At 40.1% G+C, this 17,446-nt stretch overlaps 1 protein-coding gene across 2 annotated transcripts in view; it reads right to left on the reverse strand.

Annotated features, from left to right (window-relative positions):
- SAMHD1 (SAM and HD domain containing deoxynucleoside triphosphate triphosphohydrolase 1) overlaps positions 1-17,446 on the reverse strand; it is a 68,250-nt gene that overhangs the window by 10,450 nt on the left and 40,354 nt on the right. For both annotated transcript variants that reach the window (XM_063090593.1, XM_063090584.1), the window contains exons 14-15: positions 5,823-5,927; positions 4,998-5,135 (exon numbers count right to left, since the gene is read on the reverse strand). In XM_063090593.1, coding sequence (XP_062946663.1) covers positions 4,998-5,135; positions 5,823-5,927 — 243 coding nt within the window. The remainder of the gene's footprint in view (positions 1-4,997; positions 5,136-5,822; positions 5,928-17,446) is intronic.

Genomic DNA, 17,446 nt, shown 5'->3' on the forward strand with positions numbered 1-17,446 from the left:
GTTTGTTTTCTCTTCATGAATGCCATTTTTATTATACTAGTGGGTTTAGATTTTTCTTGGGTTTTTATGGCAGTGGTAGTTATTTTTCAGGAACCAAACCTAGTACTCCCTTGAGAATTTCTTCTAAGGGTGGTCGTGTGGTGGTGAACTCCCGCAGTTTTTGTTTGTCTGAGAAATATACTATTTGCCCTTCATTTCGGAAGGATAGCCTTGCAGGGTAGAGTATACTTGGCTGACAATCTCTGTCTTTTAGTATTTTGAATATATCATCCCATTCCCTTCTGGCTTTTAGGGTTTGTGATGAAAAGTCTGATGTTAGCCTGATTGGGGCTCCCTTATAGGTGATTTGACGCTTCTCTCTTGCAGCTTTTAAGATTCTCTCTTTGTCTTTGAGTTTTGCCAATTTGACTATAACATGTCGTGGAGAAGACCTTTTTGGGTTGAATACGTTTGGAGATCATTGAGCTTCCTGAATCTGAAGATCTGTGATTTTTCCTATACCTGGGAAGTTTTCTGCCACTATTTTGTTGAATATGTTTTCGATGCAATCTCCTTTTTCCTCCCCTTCTGGAATACCCATGACTCGGATATTTGAGCGCTTAAGGTTGTCTGATATCTCTCTCAGATTTTCTTCAATGCCTTTCTTTTTTCTTTTCTTTTTTTTGTCTGCTTCTGTTATTTCAAGCAGCCCATCTTCAAGTTCAGAGGTTCTCTCTTCAACTTCCACAAGCCTGCTGGTTAAACTCTCCATTGTGTTTTTTATTTCACTGAATAACTTCTTCAGTTCCGCAAGTTCTGCTACATTTTTTTCAGGGCATTGATTTCCTTATACATTTCCTCTTTCAGGTCCTGTATACTTTTCCTTGTTTCATCATGATGTTTAGCTGAGTTTTCTTGTATCTCATTCAGTTTCCTTAGAATTGTCACTCGAAATTCCTTGTCAGTCATTTCAAGGGCTTCTTGTTCTATAGGATCTAGAGCTTGAGATTTATTATCTTTTGGTGGTGTACTTTCTTGATTTTTCGTATTTCTGGTATCTTTTCTTTGATGTTTGTTCATTGTGGCAGGGTGTTTCACAGTCCACAGGTTTGACACTATTGACTGACTAAGATGTTGCTGTGGTTGCCAATTTGGTATGGCTACCTCAGTGACTACTCAGTTGGCCACTAGTGCCTTGCGTGTGTGGTTGCCTCGGGTCTTGGGCCTCTCCGGGGAGCCACCTCTCTGGTCAGCTTGGACTCTGCCAGGCTGCTGGGTCACGGGGCGGTACCGCAGGGTGTGTGGTGTCTGCTGAGCTTCCACCTCCCGTGCTGGACTTCTCCCTGTTCCGTGCACTCTGGCCTGGGCTGCTGGGATGCAGCGAGGCACCACAGAGTGTGTGATCTCTGCAGAGCTTCCCCTTCCCCTGCAGGATGTCTCCCTGCTCTGTGTGCACTAGGCTGGGCTTGGGATGGAGCCGGGTGGTGGCAGTGAAGCCTATCTGCTGCTGGATCGCGCGGCAGCGGCCCCCCCACAGGGTCCAGATAGAAGTTCTGGACTCTACGGAGCTTCTGTCTCCCTTGCTGGATGACTCTGTGCTCCGTACATGTTGGGCCGGCCTGCTGGATTGCACAGCAGCAGCGGGACCCCATGGAGTTCTTGCCTCCCCTGCCAGACGTCTCCCTGCTCTGTGCTCGCTGGGCTGGGCTGGGAACGGAGCTGGGTGGCGGCGGTGAAGACTACCTGCTGGATCACGCAGTGGCGGCCCCAAAGGGTGTGTGGTTTCTACAGAGCCTCTGCCTCCCCTGCCGGACGTCTCCCCACTCTGTGCACACTAGGCTGGGCTGGGAATGGAGCTGGATGGCGGCTGTGAAGCCTATCTGCCGGATCGTGCAATGGTGGCCCTGCAGGGCATGTGGTCTCCGCGGAGCTTCTGCCTCTCCCGCTGGACATCTCCAGTTTCTGAGGCTGGGAAGTCCAAAGTCCATCTGGTGGTGGCAAAAGTGACCCAGGGGTGTCAGATTGCAAGATGGTAGAAGCAGAGAGAGCAAAAGAGAGAGCTAGCTGCTCATTTACTCTCTTTTGGAGTTGTTTCTTGATTGGCTGCCAGTTGTGGTAATTTTCTGTCCTTGACAGGCTGGCAAACCTCCAAAGTCAGAGGAATTGGTGGTCCTTTGAGGAGTCTTCAGTCCTTGTAGAGGCAGTTGTAGCATAGTAAAGAACTTAGGCTCTAGAGTTAAAGCATGCAGACCAGAGACTACCCATTTCAATTTAAACTCTAGTGAATTTTATACATGCAAACTTAAATATATCGCCTTCCTGCTTAAAACCCTTCAATGGCTCCCCATGGCCCTAGTCCTACAGGACTCTGCAGACCCCTCACACTCATGCTCCCTCCTGAAATGTACCATATTCTCACTCATCTTCTGATCCACCCCTATGAGGCCTCTGCCTCAACCCTCCCCCAACACCATCTCACTGCTGCTAGCCCTTTACCAAGCTGACTCCTTCTCACTCAACCTTCAGGTCTCAGCTTCTAAGCCTTTCTTTAAATAAGCCCTGCCTGACCAACTAGACCAGGCTAAATCCTCCTCCTTTCTGCTCCTCTAAGACTCTGGACCCAGCCCACCCCAAAGCTCTTAGCATGCTACTGTAATTGTTATTTACTTGCATGTTTGTTATCCGTAACCAGAGAGAGATCTATGGGAAGAAGGAACCATGTCTTAAGTACTGTTCCATCCTTGGTACTTAACACAGGGCCTGGCAAAAATACTCACTTGGTGAGTGAACGTACCCAGATTCAAGGTAGTTATCGTCAGATGGCTGGATGGCTTCTTGTCTCTCTGTTTCCAGCCCCTCCAGGTTCCAGTCTATCTGCTGCTAGAGTTTTCAGGGGTTCAGTTTTCTTAGGTGCTACTTAAGACAGACATACTTCCCTATTCCCATGTGTTTCAGTCTAGCTGGAGATAAACACCCAAGTAAATAATTACAGTAGTACAGTCAGTCTTCAATATTTTCAATGATTCCTCCCCCACTGATAATTTTTTTTTTTAAGGAAAAAATTATCTTAGCCAATTGTCCAAGTTTATCCATAATCTAATTCCATTTAACCTCTCACCATACAACAGTAAGAACTTTCTGCTCTGGTCAGACGGGTCTCTTCACGGTCCCCCCACACTCAACTTGTTCCAGTCCCAGGGCTTTGCGCTGTTCCCTTTGCCAAGTACATCCATCGTTCTCCCAGCTACTAGGCCAAACACAATCCAGCCTCTGTAACTGGTAGCTCCTCTGTCCTCCACAAGGCTTTTCCCACAGCCTCCCACCTCTCTGAATCCTAAGAGAACATACCTGTGTCACACCTTCTGGCACGATAAAGTACTGACTTACTGAGCTACTCTTTCATGTCTGACCCTTCACTTTGTTCCCTCCAGCACCTGACACGTAGGAGAAAAAGGCAACTGTGGTGTGTGGAGGGAGAGCACTAGACTAGGAAGTAGAGAGCTGTTTCCCATCTGCCTGCCAACTATAGTCGCTCATTCAATCAACAAACACCAATTGGCCACTTTCTCTGTGCCAGGCACCTGCTACGTGTAGGTCAATAAGAGACAGTTTTGTAACAGCCTTAACAGAAGTGACTCCATTTTGTTAAGCCTTTGACTTTATAAAAACTTGTTCTCTCCTATAACCCAATCACATAGCCTGCAGCTAACTGCCAGAACACAATGACTCTTGCTCTCACATTGTATACAAATAATTAGAGGGAAAATTATTAACCCAGATGGCCATTCCTTACTAGCTTACTAACTAGATCTTATTTGAGGATAACAGGAACTGAACCCATGGAGAATGAAGTATGACACTGGTCAATTCCCACCTGGAAAGTTCTTTGACGATCATCTGAAACACTCAAGCATGTCTACATGTCCCTGCTTGGTCACCATGAATCAACTTTCCACCACAGATCCCCATAAAACCCTTTGGCAAACCTGGGAGAGGCAGAGATGGTCTGAGACATAAGCCCACCATTTCCGCAGGCTGCCAGCTTCCTGATTAAAGGCTACTTTTCCTTACACCAACTCTTGTCTGTCAATTACTGGCTATTGAGCAGCAAGCAAATGGACCTTTGGGGTCTCGGTAACAGTTCTAACAATATTTCTCTACAGGGCTGGCAACTGCAGCTTGGCTTCTCTTCCCTCAACTCTCATTCTAGAGAATTTAAATAGTTTACTAATATACCAAAGTAATCAGGTTTGGGAATACTATGTTTTTTAACTAGTTATTTCTTGTTTTGTTTTGTTTTGTTTATTTTATTTTATTTTGTCGATATACATTGTGGTTGATTATTGTTGCCCCTTACCAAAACCTCCCTCCCTCCTCCCTCTCCTCCCCCTCCAACAATGTCCCCTCTGTTTGCTTGTCGTATCAACTTCAAATAATTGTGGTTGTTATATCTTCTCCCCCCCCACCCCCCGGTTTTGTGTGTGTGTGTGTGTGTGTGTGTGTGTGTGTGTGTGTGTGTGTGTGTGAATTTATATATTAATTTTTAGCTCCCACCAATAAGTGAGAACATGTGGTATTTCTCTTTCTGTGCCTGACTTGTTTTTTAACTAGTTATTTCAAACTTATCAGCTGTACGTTAAACAAGTTAACTACTTGGCTTTGGTAACCAACTCTGAAAGATGCGGACACTATGACTCACCTCCTAGGGTCATGGGAGGACTGAATGAGACAACTGGTGAGAATATTATAAAGCACTATTCACATGCTCACCATTCTTATCTTTCATTATTAGGATAATAATGATAAACAGAGTATTCATTCTCAACTCATGTAGGAAGAAATTACTGGTTGACACAGATTCAGACATTTTAAAAAGAAAGTGAAAGACTTTATTTTCAAAACCATAACCAAATGACTATAACTTAAATGAGAACTTTTCAGCGGGTAGAAAGGATCCCTCTTGGCTTTTACTTAAAAATTAAAAATTACACAAAGTATGTGAATAATAGTCCACCCACCTGTGGCTTGATGAAGTTTTTGGTGATGGACCAATCAACAAAATGTTGTTGTGCATCAAGGAAACTCTTTTCATCTGTCTTCTTACAATATACTCGAATCACCTGCTCTGCAAATCTCTCTGGCAGAAGCTGTGAAACCTTTTTTAAAAAGGAAAGATTTCATTGTCACCTGGAATTCACATATTAGGGAGATATCAGCTGTTTCCCAGGCTACTAAGGACCATTCTTGTTGAATTAAAAGCACCACACTGCTTTACTATTTTATACCCAATTATAATCCCAAGAAAAAAAATTCAAGGTAATTGTCACATGCAAAATGTCCCACAATTTATGTCAATTAATCAAAGACTAAAGGTTTACATTAAATAAGTACACAAAAACCACAGACTCACATAGAAAAGATATACAAATAAGCCCATTTAACTACATGACTTGAACCATATAGCACCCCTTCACGCAACCAGATTTGTAACCTAACCTGTAAACCAAAAACCACACTTTCATCAATGTTTAACAATCAGAAAAAACTGGCTGTTAAGATGGCCTGGTCTACGCAAAATCAAATATAGTTTAATTTTAAAGGTATGCCCTATTTTTTAAAAAACCATACACGCTGACTTAAAAACATAACCCGCTTTGTCGATCCCTGTACTGGCCAGCTCAACAGAAACAAAACAAAACAAAACAAAACAAAAAAACCCAAAACCTAACCTGTTTAGCATCTCCTTACTGGCCAGCCTTCCCAAACAAACAAAGAACAACACCTAACCTACATGCAAATGCAGATTTATTATAAAGGTTTGCCATATGCCAGTTAGTACTTACCTGATCTTTAGAAATCCTGATAGCTTTGTTGGGTTCATTCTTACTATAGAAGTGAAGATAATCAATTGGATTCTTATCCTCCATTCCATAATCCATGTTGATAACCTTAACAAAAGCAATACACAAATAATCACATAACCACCATGAAAATTAAATTCAGGGTTGTAGGGACATCATAAGAAATGGAACAGAGCCTTCTCAGGGTTAAGAAGTAAAGAAAGGGACCTTAGCCAGAGAATAACCATCTTTGGGGTAACTAAGACCAAGCAGAAAATTTCAGTTAGCCATTAACTTGGGAACTGATAATCATCAATTCCTTGGGTTTAAGCAGAGGAAACGAGAAACTGACCATATGGCTGAAACTGCCTGGAGATGAAATCATGCCCCCTAAAGGATCCTTCCCAGAAGTTTATTTGTGTTTATCTCTCATTACACTCTCTTAACGTTGATTTACTTTAGATGTTGCACACCTAAAATTAAGGACTGAAACTAAGTTTTCTTATTTTTCTTCCCTCCCTAATCAATTGCAATTGGAGGAAATCCAAGAGAGAGGCAAAACACCCTAGCTGATCATTAACTCACCTTTTTGCTTAAAGGAAAAGTGCATCCACGTTAGTTAGAGGTACGAGTCAGGTAATTTATGTTCCAATGATGGTTGACTGAGGTTGTTTTGTATCTCCTGAGGAGATAAGGACTCCAACCCCGAATTAACATCAAGAGCTTGAGGCTGATCAGTCCGCTAACTGCAAACTCCATGACACCAAAGCACGCAGTCCATCATGGGATCCTGACATCTGACTCAGACCCTCTACTGATCCCATGACCATCCTCTTCCTTTTGCCTGCAGGACAAAACCCTTACCTCACCTTCTCACCTCTTTCCCTTTATAAACTCCAGAACAGGCATCAGAAGGCGGGATAGTTTTAGCTTTGTCATCCCTCAGATGCCAGTTATCTGAATAAACCTTCCAATCCCAGCATCAACTTTTGGACTTTCAAGTCATTTGTTTAGTGCAAGAAGGCAAACCGAGCCTTCGATAAAAGTAAGAATACTGGTAAGGTGGCTCATAGTGGAATAAAATAACTGATGCATGATCACCATATGAATCTGGTTTTGAAATCCGGGGGGAGCAGGAAATATATTTGGGTGTTCAATATAAGTATAGTGTAAAGTCAATACTCACTAAGTGGTAGACACTGGTAGATACTAGAGATACAACAGGAACATTTTTGATACAATTCTAGCCCCCACAGGCCATGTGGCCTACAGATGGAGATTGAACAAATAATCATAAAAGTAACTATTTAACCACATTTGTTTTAAGAGCTGACAAGGAAAAGCAAAGGGTGCTTTTGAAGTAATGCCCTCTTTTCTAAGAGCAGGTTTGACGCCACTTATGATAGCTCCTCCATTGTGTGAAAGTTAGGTGGGAAAGTGGGGGTGGGACCGGAGGAGCTCTGCTAACTGCAAAATTAGCTCATGTACTGCTGGCTTGCTTGCATTGGCTAATACCTCTTGGCACGGTGATCGGGCAGTTGAGTGGGGGTGGGACGGGAGGAGCTCTACTAACTGCAAAATTAGCTCATGTACTGTTGGCTTGCTTGCATTGGCTAATACCTCTTGGCACGGTGATCGGGCAGTTGCCGTTCTTGCAGCTTTAAAAACTGAGAACAAAGACGGTTCGGGGTCACACCTTGAATTGGCTGGTGCAGTCCCGGCCGCTGGAAATAAAAATCTTTTTCTCTTTTTTATATCAGTCTCCAAAGGTGATTTTCTCCTGATGCCTATAACATTTGGGGGCTCGTCTGAGATCACTATCACCCTTGGGGACCGACCTACAGTGCTGGGACTTTTCTCCACACTGCGAAGTCTCTAGGGAGGAGCTCCTGAGAAGACGTTCCTCAGTCCCGGAGGCACACGATCTTCTGCTGGCCAGCTTAGGATTTTCTGGCACCTCTAGATTTGGGTGAGTTGACTCTTTTTGGTGGGGGACCAGGCCAGACTGGACGCAGTCGCACCGCCTCTTCCCCAGACCCAGCAAGACGTTGCTGCAGTCCACTTGGTGGCCTCCCGTGGTGGCCAAACTTGTGTATTGTCTTTGTGTTTGTCTTTATATTAACCTCGTGAGTTTATGTTGTTGTGAGTCTTGTTTTGCATTTGGGTATCAGAGCTCTGACTGTGGAAGGCTGGATACAGCACTACTTCCCAAGTCCGGGACTCCCACGAGACATCATTGGGTCCTTTGCTTTGGAATTGTTTGGAAATTTGTTGTGGCCACTTGTCTTTGTCTTTTGTGTGTTGCTGGGTGTGCATATACATTTTGTAGCTTTGTATGTCTTTAACTGTAGTCATATGTAATGTAACACTGAGGTATGATAAGTATCTGCCATCCTGTGTCTCTGACCTTTATTGTGCTAGTTATATCTTTCTATGACACTGGAATCTGAGAGCCTAATTTAATTACTGGCAAAAAATTGGAAAGCTTTGGGCACCAGAGAGGACCCCAGCTGCAAGTGGCCACTGGGACTATTTTGCTCCCATGTCTCTGCTGCTGCTAGATCTCTCCTGGAGTCCCTGGCCTAAATTCTGATTTTCTGAGCCCACTTCTGTTCGGTTGGATTGTATCCACTTCTGCTTAAGTGCACCCTGGAGGGCTCCTGGCTAGGCTTTGTTTTTCTGATTTAAATCTGGTTGGTACTTTTCTTCTTTATGCTGAAAACAGTGGGGAGAACTGCTTTTATCAATTACTGTTAATGGAATAAATCGGCCCTGCTGACTGGGACTAAGCTGAACTGGATGACCCCACTGCTCCTCTTTTCTCTTTGTTTGCTTGGTTCGACATTTAGTTGAGTACCAGCAATCTGAATAAGCCCTCCAATCCTGCTGGCATGCACAACACAGATGCCCTGTATTCCATGCCATTGATTGGTACCATAGGTGTGGAGTATGACAAGTTACAACTTAGACCAACTAATTTGGTTGAGACGTCTCTTTGGGATGTATGTGTGTGCATATGCATGAGTGTTTTGTCTGTATATATGGCAACTATTTCTGCCTGCTTTTCAAGCTACTACTTAGGGGTCACAAGATCCAAATTGTGCCTTTGGCTTTAAGATCACTGGGAAAAGACAATGCCAAGGTGCAACAAATCAAGTGCCCAGCTAAATTACAGCAAAATATTTGGGAAGATTTGCTCCATTTGATCTGGCTAGAAAAGAAAATGCTCTCTGCATTTCTTTGAAAAGGCTTGCATACTTGCCTTGCAATGTAAATTTGTTTCCTTGAAAAGTCCCACGTACTTTGCTTTGCAATGTAAGTTTGTTACCTTGCTTTCTCTAAAAAAGATAAGCTTTGGCATTTTTCAGAAGTGCAATTTAAAAATCAACTGTCCTTTTTGAACTAGTAAGTTTTCTATTTTATCTGTCTCATTAACATTGTAAACAAAACTTACATTAATTAATAAAGGTGTAGCTTGATGTAAAAATTAGACAAATATAAATGGGTTAAATGCTTATAAATAAAATCATAATTTCAAATTGCTTCTCAGGAATTTGAAATCTTAAAGTGTTATATTAATAAAATACTAAAACATTAATTATTATATAAGTGTATGTTTATATTTTAATGTTTTGTTTTTATATTAAACAAAAAACCAAATATTTGAATCTGTTAAAATTAAAAAGATGTCTCTTCAGAAGTTAGAAATAGTTTTTTATCTACAAATATTAATATAAAACAATTCAAAATTGCTTGCTTCACAGGTTTGTTACTGGAAAATTGGAGCTAATGAGTCAATTATAGTCAGTATGCATAATTCAAACTACTAGGTATAAAGACTTTTTAACAGAATATTTTTTATAAAGATATATTTTAGTAAAGGTTGTTAAAAACAAAGGTAATATGGTTTTTGTTAAAAAAATTTTTTTGCCTAAATTAAAAATAAAGCGTTTATAAAAACTAATAAAAATTTTATGATAATCTTATGTGATCAAAATTCAGAGATTAGATTTGTTTATAAGTTTTTATTAAAATTAGTTGTAATATTAACAGTGCACTGGTATAAAAAGTAAAATTTGGTTTCCTTCTTAAAATTTTCCTATAATATTAATAACAGATAATAGAAGGTATTTTCTATAACTCATGGAAACTCAAGATTGCTGCCTCATAACTTTAACCTTTGTTAGAGACCTTTGAAACTACTTAACAAACCAAGTTTTGGGGCTGGAAAAACCATAAATACTTATTTGGTAAAAGTAGCTGAAACTTAAACTGGGCTTTGTATAATCTGCTGACAAATGGACCCACATTTACTAGCCTGAATATATAAAAATGTTTTTATCAGTGTACATCTTTGCCTGGGTTTACTAATCAAACATGATTATATTTGTCTTTACTAGAGGCTTTTAATTAAAAACCCAGCGAAAACCAGAAAAACCTTTATGTATAATTTTTAGGCAAATTAGGCCAATTTAACATTGATAATAAAGAAACAAATATGTAAAAAGGAGGTAATTTTTAAAAGGCTATAGATATGGGGATATGGTTATGGTTGGAGGGGCTAGAGAGAAAAAATAAATTAAAAAAATAATTTTTATGTAAGAAAGCATCTGGTACAGTGTATTTTTGTCCTAGAGTAAAATGACTGTCTACTTAGAAAGTAGGAAGTATAGGACAAAAACAGAATGTCTGAGTAAGTCTTGATAATGGTTTAGGTAGATAAGTTTGTTAAAATGGTTCTATTTTACAGTAAAAAATTAACTGGATATAAAAACAAATTATGTGTGAGTTTTTCTAAAAATTAATGTCAAAAGTATTCTAATACAGGGTTAAGAACTTGCTCTCCTGTGATAGAACAACCAGATTTTCTAAAAAACACTTGATTGCTCTTAATAAAAAAATTGTAAAAAGTTTTTCCTTGTCTTTTAGATAGCTGGCCTAGAGAGCTTATTTCATGTTTTATCATGATAACTTCTTGTGCTCTCTGCCTTTAAAACCCTTTGTCACTTTGGTTTTACTTTTTGTAATAATTTGTGATTTTATTCAACTAAGTGTTTTAAGCTTTTTTGTTATTTAACACAGCTTTCCAACACTAAATTCTGAAGGTTTAAAATAACTTTAAGGAATTCCAAGGACCCTGGAGCTTCTCAAAGGATATATAAAAGATGTATCAGAGCTAATTGGCTTATTTAATAAATTAGACTATATGAGAAAACATTGTCAGTACTGAAGGTGTTATGGATATGTGTTCCAAAATCTTATAAGGTTCTTAAATATCTGTGTCTTGATATAAATGCCACCAGTCATAATCTTGGTTTAATTATAATTTTAAAATGTTATGTCTTCAAATATTTCATGAAAAAAACTCTGATAGGTACAGTTTCTGACAAACTTTGAGTTCATAGCTTTAAACTGAAGTTCCAAAATTCTAATGAAGAAACTGATGGGTTTGTGAAATTGTTCACAAAGGTCAAAACAACAAAAGTTAACTGGTAGACTAATTAAAAGGAATTATAGTTTTTTACAATTTCTTTATTTTGAAACACTGCTGATTCTCTTAATGTTTTGTTTTCTACATCTAAGAAAATCTTTTAAGGTATAACAGCTTGCTAAAGTATATGTTTATGAACAAAAATTAAAACACCTTTCTCTCTACTTGATCCCTCCAAGATTAAAAAAAAAAAACTATTCAAAAGTTGTTTTACAGCAATACAGTTATTTGCATAAGTTCAATAAAAATCTGTTCTTTTTGTAACAGGACACAATTGGAAACACTGGTTATTTTACCAAGGCTTTGACTGGAATATCATACCTTCAGACATGACCAGACTGCCTTAAGGAATTAAGGTTGACCCTTTTAAGGAGCCAATAAAAAGCCCCTTGGAGAGACTGGCCTGATACCTTGTCTACATAATTATAAGTTTCCTGGTCTTCCAGTAAGTAAAGAATGTAACTTTCTGACATGCCAGAACCTTGATATTTTGGGGACTTCCAGAAGAGAGGAATTCACCCAACTCACACAGGTAATCAAAGAGTAAGTCAAATCCTTGGCTTGGCTTCCTAAGACCCGAGTGGCATTTAAAGGTCTAATCTGAGATTCCTTATGAATGTCCCAGCAAAGCCAACTCAAAAAAAAAAAAGAGAGAGAGAGAGAGAGAGAGAGCTTATATGATAAGCCATTACTCTTGCTGCACTTTATGCAAATAATCTGGCCAAAAACTAAACTTATTTTGCAAATAAAGTCTTGTCATAGATACCTTTGATAAATATGAAAAACTTGGAGAAAAAATTATTTTTCAAAACACTAACACACCTATTATCTGTTTCTAGCCCTGTGTTTTTAATCTGTCTGTAAAGCTTGTATCTTCCAGGCTACAGTTCCACGTCAAGACGGTGATAACCCAAGGATTCCAACCCAACCTTTCCTGAGAGGAACTAAGTCCCTATAAATCACTAGATCAGCCAATGAGAGATTTTATACCTCCAAAATGCAGGCAGGGACTACGCCCATGGTCCACAGGAAGTAGTTTCAGAAGAAAGAGACCTCCAGCCCCTTTTACCTTAAGAATAAGGAGGATAAAATCTCTCAGGGGGGAATGAAAGAATAAGGCTAGGCCTGTGAACCAAACTGTTAGGTCTCTAAATCTGACTGAAATCACCAAAGACAGACTCTGCCCATGGGGATGAAACCCCAAACTTATGCTTGGTTGTGTGCAAAAGCAAGGATTATATATAAAAACTAATTATTATGAGCTCGAAAATTCTATAACCCTCCTCAAAACTTTCTTGTCTTCCCTTTCCGAGGCAGTCCTCCAAAACTGTAGAGGACTTGACCTCCTCTTTCTACAACAAGGGGGACTCTGTTTGGCATTAAAGGAAAAGTGCTGTGTATATACAGATCATACTGGAGTCGTTGAAGACTCCATGAAAAGGTTATGAGAATGCATCAGGCAACAGGACTTAGAACAAGAATAGTCCTCTAACTGGTTTGAATCCTAGTTTAACTTTTCTCCATGGCTAACAACTTTAATTTCTAGCCTTATGGGACCACTAATAATTCTCCTCTTGCTAATAACCTTGGGACCATGCCTTTTCAACAAACTGCTCAATTTGATTCGGTCCTGCATGCAAGAGGTCAAATTACTGGTTCTCCGTTCCCAATATGATCAAATCCCACTAAAAGATTGGGAACACATAAATTGGGAACCAGATATTGACCCTTAAAGATCGCTTAAAAAAGATTCGCTTAAAAAAATCCCCTTAAAACCAGTGGGGAATGAAGTAATGCCCTCTTTTCTAAGAGCAGGACCGACGCCACTTAAGATAGCCCCTCCACTGTGTGAAAGTTAGGCGGGAAAGTGGGGGGAGCCGGGAGGAGCTCTGCTAACAGCAAAATTAGCTCATGTACTGTTGGCTTGCTTGCATTGGCTAATACCGCTTGGCACGGTGATCGGGCGACCGAGTTGCCACGCTTGCAGCTTTAAAAACCGAGAACAAAGACGGTTCGGGGCCACACCTTGAATTGGCTGGTGAGGTCCCGGCTGCTGGAAATAAAAATCTTTTTCTCTTTTTTATATCAGTCTCCAAGGGTGATTTTCTCCCAATGCCTATAACACTTTGAAACTTTCTAACAGGGGACCTAATGTAGCCTGGGGTGCTGGGGGATAACTGGAAATGTTTTCCTGGGAAAGTGACTTTACTAAGTAAGGAGGAATTAACTAGGACTAGGTAGGAAAGAAAAGAATTCCAGGCAGGAGAAACAGCTCCAAAGTAGAGGGGACCGAAATCATGTGCTGGATTTAGCAACACTGAAGTCTCTGGTGATCTCGGAGACAGGAGACAGGGATATGTCTGAGAAATTCATCATTAGGTGATTTCGTTGTTGTGCAAACTTCATAGAGTGCACTTCACACAAACCTAGATGGTACAACCTACTACACACCTAGGCTATATGGTATAGCCATTATAATCTTGTGCAACCACTGTTGGACCTGTGGTCCGTCATTGACTGAGAAACATTGTTATGCAGCACATGATTATAGTTTTATTATGATGATGGTGACAGAAAAAAGTTCAGGAGTAAATGAGAAATACGAGAAAAGACAACTCTTAGAAGTTTTGTTGTTCAGAAGAGGCAAGCGAGAAGTACATGGAGAGAAATATGGTCCATCAGAAAGGTAAGGGGAGATGAGTTTGATCCTGAAGAAGAGGAGTGGGGTTAAGAGAATTGTGGTGTTTGTGATTTTCTTAAGACGAAAATTTGTGTAACTGCTGAGGGAGTAGAGAACTGACACTGTAAGCTTACACAAAAGTGATGAGTGCAGAATGGGTTCTACTGCTGCATTGCCCAATGTGGTGGCCATCAGCCACATGTGACTTTTTAAACTTAAAGTAATTAACATTAAATATAATAAAAAACTTAGTTCCTCAGTTGCAGTAGCCATATTTCAAGTGCTCAACAGCCACATGTGGCTAGTGGCTACTGAAATGGACAGCAGATAAAGAATATTTCGGTCATTGCAGAAAGTTCTATTTGACAATGCTGCTCTAGAACACAAGTTGGATTCCCCTAAGCCTTTGATTAAAAAGAGAGATTTCCCCACTGTAACAGAGGGATGGCTGACTATAGCTGCAGATTGAGGCAGGCTTGCTTATTTGGTGGTGGAGGCTAATGGAGTTTCCACCTAATAGCCTATACTTTATCTCTGAAATAAGAGCCAACATTGGGTTAGTCACTGGGGGTGAATACAGTTGGGAGTGGGGAACAGGGTTGAGGTCTGAGAGGAGCGTAGACATGTGAAATAATTATTATAGAGACTGGGAGAATTGCACTAAACCTGCCAGGAAGTATGGAGGGCCCAGCTAAGGTTAGCCACCACAAATTTATAGATATGCCAGTACAGTGGTGGTCTCCAGCAATATTTATGTATGTGTCCAGGTATAGGCGTAGAGATGTTTAGATTCAATTTATCTAGGTCATTCAGCCTTTTGCTAGGTAGATGCAAGGAAGGGCAAGGGAATTGAGGGAAATTACAGCAAAAGGCTGAATTAATGGATCACAGAATCTAAGATTAGGAGAGAAATAAAGATGGAAGGCCACTGACAAGCTAGAAGAAAGTGAGGAGATAATAAACTGAAAGTCCCTATGCGCTAGAAACAAGCAAATGAGGAAGAAACGGGTTTGTCCACAGAGAACAGGATGTTTAAATTAGTGATTTTAGAGGGAGGGCAGTTTTGAATGTCAATAATGTCCAAGGTGTAATCTGCTGAGAGTGTTGGCTAAGGTGGAGTGGATAAGATCACTGAGGATGGAAATGACGAGATCAGAGTTAGCTCCATGTGGACTATGAGGTCACTCAGGATAATGGCAGGAATTGGAGTAGAGTGAAAATGATGCTAAACTATGCTTAAAAACTTCAACCAAGAGGACAGTAGGTGGTTCAAGGAGTCAGCCTCAGAGGCACAAGGATCTCGCATAGGGTCTTAAGGTGGGACTAGGAAACAAGAGGACTGAAGGCCTCCTGATCCTGAGGAATACGCATTTCCTGAAAGAGCTGCAAGGGAAACAAGTTAATCAGGGGACAGCTAGGTTGCAGTAAAGGCAAAGAGACATTCAGTGATGAGGCTAGGGATATAGGGAAGATTGTTAATTACGGGGTGTAAGTTCCAAAGGGCTCCATGAACAGGTTTGAGAAAAGGCAAGAGACTAGAAGGAGAAAAAAACAGTGATGTGGGGATGATGGTACAGAAAAGAACATATGGTAAGAGGAGATTGTCCTGAGTGTGGTGACTGAAGAAAACAGGTTCATGAAATCTGGTGGCTGTACTGCCAGTAGCATGTGAGAGAAGAGTGGGCATTTGGGATTCAGCTGGGGTCCAGAAATGAGACCAGGGGTTTGTAGTACACAAGCACTCCTCCAATCGCAGGTGGTCTACTGCTGTTGACAGCTGCAACCCTTTACCTGGGAGGGAGCAATTGCTCAGCCCTCCCATGACCCTGGGGCTGGTGCTATCACAGTCCTCTCTCCCAGGTATTGTTTCATGTGGAGAGGGACCTGCTATAGCCCTGACATTTTTTCACATAGTGGTAAGGCATGAACACCAATCAGGTTTGCAGGATTTTAAGAAGTGCCATTAGCTCTGTGGTATTGTATTTATTTCCCTGGCTTTAGGAAGGGAATAAAAGGCAATCCCTATTTTCTCCATAATGTATGACTGGAAATTCCTCCTTAAAACAGATTTGATAAAGAAACTATTTTTTCATAATGACAATGTTAAAAGATTTGGGGATTCCATTCCTAACCAAAGACTCAAAAGCAAAAGAGCAGCTATAGACCAGTAGCTATGAATCTTTGTAATTGAAATAATAAAATGATGTCTTATATCCCAGTAAACAGATGTAAAACTTACTACGCACAGTCCTAAAAGGAATCATACATGGGAAAATGGACCATATAAATATATTCTACTGTTAAACTAAAACTGAGATGCTAAGACTTAAGACATTTAATTAGCAATTTTACTTGCTTTCTCAGACTATAGAAGAGCTTTTCCCATTCTAAATTGAAAATTTTTTTTTTCTGATTATGAAATTCTTTTACCATGGTCACAAAAAAAAAAAAAAAAAAATCACCTGCAATTCTACCACTCAGGTAGAAACCATGTTAACATTTTACCACTAATATATCCAAAATGTTTTTAATGTGTTCATTGCATAAGCACACGTAAATATATTCATTTAAGGAAACAAATTATAGAAATCTTTCCATGTTAAAAACAATTTTTAATGTATTATTCCACAGTATTTTCTACTGACAGAAATATAGAATTTTCCCCTAATTTTACACTATGATAATACCACAACAAAATATTTTTTTTTGGAAAATTGATTATGTCCTTAGGACAAATTCCTCAAATGAAAATTTGAAAATTGCTGGATCAATTAAAATTTTAGAGCACACTTCTAATTTGGTCTCTTGCACCAATTTACACTTCCCTTTTAATATACCCATTATTAACTATTTTGACACACTTTTTGTTCTTACAAGTCTGAGAGTCAAAAAAAAAGTTCACTGCTGCATCACTTGCCTTTATTTGGTTATTGGTAAGGTTAAACCTCTTTTCATGACTACTAAGCCATGTGTATGTCTGCTCCTATGCACGGCCTCTTCGAGTACCTCTGATCCTACATCCATTTGGAGACTGCACTTTGAGATGAAAACCAGATGGGGTTTTGAAGGATTGACTGGGATTGAGCACTGCCTGGAGGATAAGACAGTCCCCCCAGTAAAGCAGTAAGGCTGAAGGCAAACATGCCCAGGGAAAACATTCTGGGGAGTGAAGTCTTTCAGAGTCTAAGGAACTCAAGATATGAGATCCCTTTATTCTAGTGGAACCTCATCTAATGAAACAGGAAACTGCAGCTTGATCTGAACACCTGAGGCACTTCAATACCAGCCAAGTGCATAGATAGTGGGTCCAAGGGCAATTCACTCGTATTCTCTTGCAAAGAATGTTTATGGAGAGATCACCTGTCATTCAAGGATTCGTTAACAAGAAAATAAATGGGAAGAGGCTTATGGGAAAATACAAGGGGAACGCTGTCCTGAGATTTCAGAGGAGTAGAA

This window comes from Cynocephalus volans, chromosome 1 (assembly GCF_027409185.1).
Source record: "Cynocephalus volans isolate mCynVol1 chromosome 1, mCynVol1.pri, whole genome shotgun sequence".
NCBI lineage: Eukaryota > Metazoa > Chordata > Mammalia > Dermoptera > Cynocephalidae > Cynocephalus > Cynocephalus volans.